General features: G+C 50.7%; 1 protein-coding gene across 1 annotated transcript in view; it reads left to right on the forward strand.

Moving 5' to 3' along the window:
* Positions 1-5,941, forward strand: part of SIPA1L3 (signal induced proliferation associated 1 like 3) — a 248,595-nt gene that overhangs the window by 193,575 nt on the left and 49,079 nt on the right. The window contains exon 13 of the mRNA XM_003796134.3: positions 2,783-2,910. Coding sequence (XP_003796182.1) covers positions 2,783-2,910 — 128 coding nt within the window. The remainder of the gene's footprint in view (positions 1-2,782; positions 2,911-5,941) is intronic.

The raw sequence follows: 5,941 nt of genomic DNA on the forward strand, positions 1-5,941 counted from the left end.
CACCACAGCATTCTACCCAGGGCAACAGAATGAGACTTCTCAAAAAATAAAAGAAAGAGAAAGAGGAAGGAAAGAGAGAGAAAACAGTGATCCAGACAATATAATTTCTTTCTCCACATTTTAGGGACCCCAGGTCCCCCTCCCTGATACTGTGTGCCACGTAGCCTGCTACTTCCCACCTGCCCAGGGTGGATGTTCAAGCAACAGCCAGAAAGAGCCCAGAGACAGAGGTCCCCTTCTGAGATGCTTTCCTGGCTGGAAGGTACACGTGGCGCTTCCACTTTTATCTCGTTGGCTGGAAGTACAAGGGAGCCTGGGAGATGTAGTCTGTTAAGCGACTGCATTGCTGCCCCAGATACAGTTGGAATTCTGTTACTGAGGAGAAGGGAGAGACTTGGTATTAGGGAAGCAGCCAGCAGTGTCTGCCACCCACACTTCCCGCTTTCCCCTGGCTGTTCCTGGCCATCACTGATATCTTCCTTTAGTACTTTTCAATTGTGGCTTTTGGGTAAAACTGACTAAGTCCATCAATGCTTCAGTCTTCATCTGCATTTACCAGGCAGCTAGCCAGGCATGGAGCCAGCCAGCAAGGCGAACATTGCTTATAGTCACAGTTGCCTTTGTAAAGTCCCATAAGTTGGTGGAAACTGGGCCTTGGACATTAAGAAAACTAAGAATGAACCCTTTGTGCTTCCTGTATTTTGGCTTTGGCTTCCTTTCCTGGAGGTGCTAGAAAGTGAGGCCTGGTTGGGAAGGGAGGATAGCAAGTCTTTTCTTGGCAAGTGGATAGAGCTGAATTTTCAGAGACAGCAGCACCCCTCCCAAACGCCCTTCTGCTGTCCTTGGAGGATTGAAACCTAGGGGTTTAGAGCGTGATCTTTGTAGAGACAGCCCTGGCTTTGCTCTGACTTATCCAGTGACCCTGGATAAGTTACTTGATTCCTCCTTTAAATGTGGGGGAGTCCCCATTTGTCACCTCTCCTCACCACCAGCTTCTCCCAAGGTGGAAGTACAGATGCCAGAGGCCAAATGGAAGTTGCAATAGCAGCATTATATTAATGCAGGCTCAGTAACTCCTCCAAAGTACAAGGCCTGTGTAGAGGGGGTGCTTCTAGCTATCTCAAATGTTGTAGGGATTTGTTACCTCACAGAAAAGGGAGCTCGGAGGCAGGGCAGGCGCCAGGGAAGGTGGACCCAGCACCTTGACAACACTAGTAAGGGCCAGTTCCTCCTGCTTCCTCGCTCCCACACTCGGTGCTGGCCTCATTGTCAGGCTGGTCACAGGAGGACAATGCAGCTTGTAACGTTTGTCTGCACCCAGAAGCATCTGAAGCACAAAGAGAGGCCATCTTTTCTTGTCATCTCTCTCAGGACCAAGACTTTCTCCCAAAAGCCTCCTAGTTAGACTTTCCCCCATTTCAGTCAGGCTATACTAGCTAACAAATACCTCAAAATCTCCATGACTTAAATCAAGAAAGATCTATTTCTCAGTCACTCTACAGTTCCACTGCTGACTGGCAGTGGACCTCTCAGGACCCAGGGTGCCTGAGCAGCCACCACCTCCAGTCCCTTCCCTCAGAGCTCATCCATGAGAACCAGCCACATGACCCCATCCAGCCAATCTCCAGGGACCAGGAAGTTCAGTCCTGCCACAGACTTGGAGGTGGAGAGCCAGAAATATGTCGTGGGAGTCTAATAACCCTCACATGTCAGTAGCCAAATTGTGTCACAGGCCTGTCCCTGAATCAACCTCAGGCAAGGCGAGGAGTTTCTAGGGGATTCATTCCATGGCATAGAGAATGCCGCTGGGACAGGAGGCCATAGGGACAACCCTGTGCTGCTGCCTCCCTTAAGTCCTGGCCCTTGCCAGTGGGCATGCTGAGCTGGCCCCCAGGAAGGTCTCTATGTGGGGGGTAGCGTTGTTATTTCATCCGCTCCACAACCCTGTGAGGGAGAAAATGTTACCTCATTTTTCAGATGGAAAAACTGCTGCTCGAATCAATGAGCACTTGCCCCACCAAAGCCAGGCAGCTGGTCTGGGCAGGTGGAACAGGGCTTCGAGCCCACATATGCCTCTCTTGGAAGCCTGAGCCCACAGCTTGTCCCTTGTAATACAGGGTCACACACAGGGTTTAGCCTATTGGCCAATGGTCACAAGTCACCACTAGCATGTGTCAGCCCTAGGCATAAGTGCTAAGCACAGTGGGGCATCATTGAGTCCTGCAAGGAAGGGCGTACTCCGATTGCCTCTTGGCAGTGAGAGAAACTGAGGCTCAGGGCTAGGAGTTGCCTGCACCTGGCTGGACAAGGGACAGTGGTAAGGTTTGAAGCCCAGCCTGGCCCACCCCAGGCCTCCTGTACCTACAAATGCTTTCTTACCCTGCTCCTCTCTGTCTGAGACAGGGAGCCCATAGATAGGCCTGGGGCAATAATGGCTGGCACCAGCTCACCATATTTCACAGCCAATAGGACCCCCTGAGGAGCCTAAAGGTGGGGTAGTCAGCCCAGATAGCTCTGCCCCTTCCCTCCTGGAGAAACACACCTTGCCCTGGACTCGCTGCTACTGCCAGCTCCCTGGCAGGCTTCCCAGACAAGTCTCTCATTCCTGGCCCTCAGTTAATAGCGTGTCTCTGGGCTTACTCACCTGCCCCGCCGAAGCTTTCTCTCCCAGATCCACAGCACAGCCTCCTGTGTATTTACAACCCACTAGTGAGCAAGCTTCGGTTCGGGTGGTTCTTGACACACCAGTCCCTCATCCTGTGATGGTCTCACTCCCCTGCAGGTACACGGCCGCCCCGCACACACTGCTGTCTTTTGATCCCCACTTCAGCCACGATGGAGCATCCAGCGGCGACTCCTCCTCAGGCGGCCTGACCAGTCAGGAGAGCACGATGGAGCGCCAGAAGCCAGGTAGGGCCTCCCTGGGTTGCCCTGCCTGCCTCATTCTGCAGAGCCTCTTACTTATACTTTGACAGGTGACAACCCCCTCCTGTCAGTGGCAGATACAACACAAAAGAAAGCTGTCAGAGCCCCATGTAAGATTAGAGAGGTCACCCAGGAGAGCAGGGGAACGAGTGAGGACGATCCTTATCCTTGTAGACGGGGCATCAGCAGATGGCGTCTGCTGCACTGAAAAGGCAGCGCAGGAGGACAGCTGTGTGTTATAGGGCTGGTCGGGACCAGGGAAGACAGTTGAAAGGATTAGAAGTGGCACTCTAAGGGGAATAGAACCGACTATGTTCCGTGGCTTTTCATTATATAAATACTCGTATATTGTTTTTGACTTTTATGGACACATAACACATGTTGAGAAAAGAGTTCAAATCGTGAGTGTAACATGTCACAGACCAGGTGCGCCTAGTATAGGACCAGAGTGTGGCCAGCCTCCCAGAAGCCCCTGCCTTTCTCAGTCAGTACCCCCAAAGTGCCCCTCTCCTGACTCTCACAGCCTTAGTTTTGCCTGGTTTTGAATTTTAGAGAATATAGAATCACTCTGTATGTGTTTCGTGAGTGTGTCTGGCCTCTGTTTGTCAGCATCGTGTTTGTGAGAGTCAGCTATAGGATTATTAGCAGCAGTGTGACTTCTGAGTGGTGTTCCATGGCACTACTTACTGCCCTGTATTGCCCTGGGTTCCATAAACCCTACTTATTGCCCTGTCCTGCAGCTGATAGACATTTGGCTTATTTCCAGTTTGGGGCTGCTTAGAGCAGTGTTGCCAGGAACATTCTTTTACCTGTCTTTTGATGAATATTTGCTCATGTCTTTGAGCAGTAGATACCTAGGAGTGGAATTGCTGACTCTTATGTTTAGCTTTGTAAGAAAGGGCCAACCCATTTCCCAAAGTGATAAACCATCTTATACTCCCACCAACAGCATATGAGAGTTCTGGTTCTCCCATGTCCTCACCAACCTTTTCATTTCAGCTGTTCCAGTGGGGTTGTGGTAGTGTCATGTTATGTTTTTGCATTTTTCTGATGACCAGTGACATAGAGCACCTTCTCATGTTCATTCCGCTGTACCTCGTATATAATTATCAATCGCATGTATGTACTACTTAGATGATTTTTTTTTTTTTGAGACAGAGTCTCGCTCTGTTGCCCTGGGTAAAGGGCCATGGAATCATAGCTCAAAGCAACCTCAAACTCTTGGACTCTAGAGATCCTCCTGCCTCAGCCTCCCAAGTAGCTGGAACTACAAGTGCCCTCCATAACACCTGGCTGTTTTTTTCTATTTTTAGTAGAAACATATCTCACGCTTGCTTAGGTTGGTCTTGAACTTCTAAGCTCAAGCATTCCACCCACCTCGGCCTCCCACAGTGCTAAGATTGCAGGCAGGCGTGAGCCATTGCCTTGCCTTGATGAATATTTTAAACATAATTTCATATAAACGGGTAGCCCCTTTGAAGCCTGAGAACCACCAGATGAATGAGTGGGGTGGCTTCAAAAGGAAGCAAACAAAAAAAAATGCTAGACAGCCTTGACATTGGCAGTGGAGGTGGAGATGTCCTCTGAGACAATGTTTGAGAATGTCTGAGCATCTAGGAATAGGAAAGCTGTTAGGAGTTTCTCTGGGGTGGGGAAGAGGTGTCATGAGGTCCAGGATTTGTGGCCTAGAGAATTCCTCAGCACCTTGGCCATGGTTCATAAGCCAGGGACAGTGGTTCACCTTCAGACAAGCAGCTGGGGACCCTGGCCCCTCTGTCCCGCTGTTGTCCCCGGAGCTGCACACATGGTTATTTCTCTCCTCAGCACACTTCATCCTGCCTGTCATGGCTACAATGCTGTGAACTTTGCTCCAACACAGACACATGTGGATCTTCTTGTTGGCCCACCCAGTTCAGAAAAAGAAAGAAATGCTACATGACTATTTCCTCCCACTGCAGGTATAAACCAGGGAGGAGGTAATCCCAGTGGGTACCACGGCCCCACGTGAGAAACTCACTGTTGTCCTTCCTGTCTTTTCTCTTCTTAGCCTAGAGCCGGGTTCCTCTCTCACTTCCTAGAACATAAGCTGATTCGCACCTTCCTCTCCACACACACAGAGGTCAGGGGAATCTGTGTTTAGAATTATGAAGTCTAGAATGTATTCAAGACCCAGAAAAAGGCAGCTCACTTAGGGCCAAGGAACCAGTGAAGATCAGGCCTCTCAGCAGATGTGGGCTTTGCCCACCCTTGCTCAGATGACAGTCAGGCAGGAGCAGCAGCAGCAGGTTTTGTGTGGTGGTTACGTGCCCGCATTGCACTTGCCTTCCCGTTTACTCATCTCGGAAACACAGCTGAGTGGACACTGTGACTGCTCCAGTTTAGAGATGAGGAAGAAGAGACACAAAAAGGCTGCCACTTGTCCAAGGTCACTGCTGGGTGGTAGCATAAGTGGGATTTGAACCAAGGCCTGTAGGTACCCAGAGAGAGGTGTTGTGAGGCAGCTAGTCTGAGTCTGAAGTCAGGGCCAAAGGTCAGGCCAGAAGCGGAAGTGAGAGTTGTAGACTTATAGGTGGTATTTGAGCCTGGATGTCACTACTGTGGGCTTAGCTCTGTAGGAATGTGGTTTCCCTGGGCCCATGGGATGCTTCCAGAGGAAAACCATCTGTAGGGGCAAAGTGGGTGCTTTGTCCACCTACTTTGTACCCCTAGCTTTCCGTGTCCTTGGCTCCCAAGTGAAGCCCCGCGGGCAGTGACACCTTCAACTGAGTCCAGACTGTGTCTAGCCAGGCCGTTCTCTGCAGTGGCTTTGAGTGCCAGCAGGAATATGGGCCCCCAAGTGCCCTAGAGTTGCACAGAGTCAGCAGGTTGTGGTTGTGAGCTCACATAGGCCTGCTGGGAGTTTCTGAGTTGACTGTGTGCTTGGCCTGTGACCTCAGCAATCATAGCCTCAGCCTACTCCTCTGCAGGAGCCATGCTAAGTGTCTATCCTCCCAGGGTGTTGTGGGGTTCCTATGAG

This window comes from Otolemur garnettii, unplaced genomic scaffold (genome assembly GCF_000181295.1).
Source record: "Otolemur garnettii isolate 467f Iridium unplaced genomic scaffold, OtoGar3 scaffold00100, whole genome shotgun sequence".
NCBI lineage: Eukaryota > Metazoa > Chordata > Mammalia > Primates > Galagidae > Otolemur > Otolemur garnettii.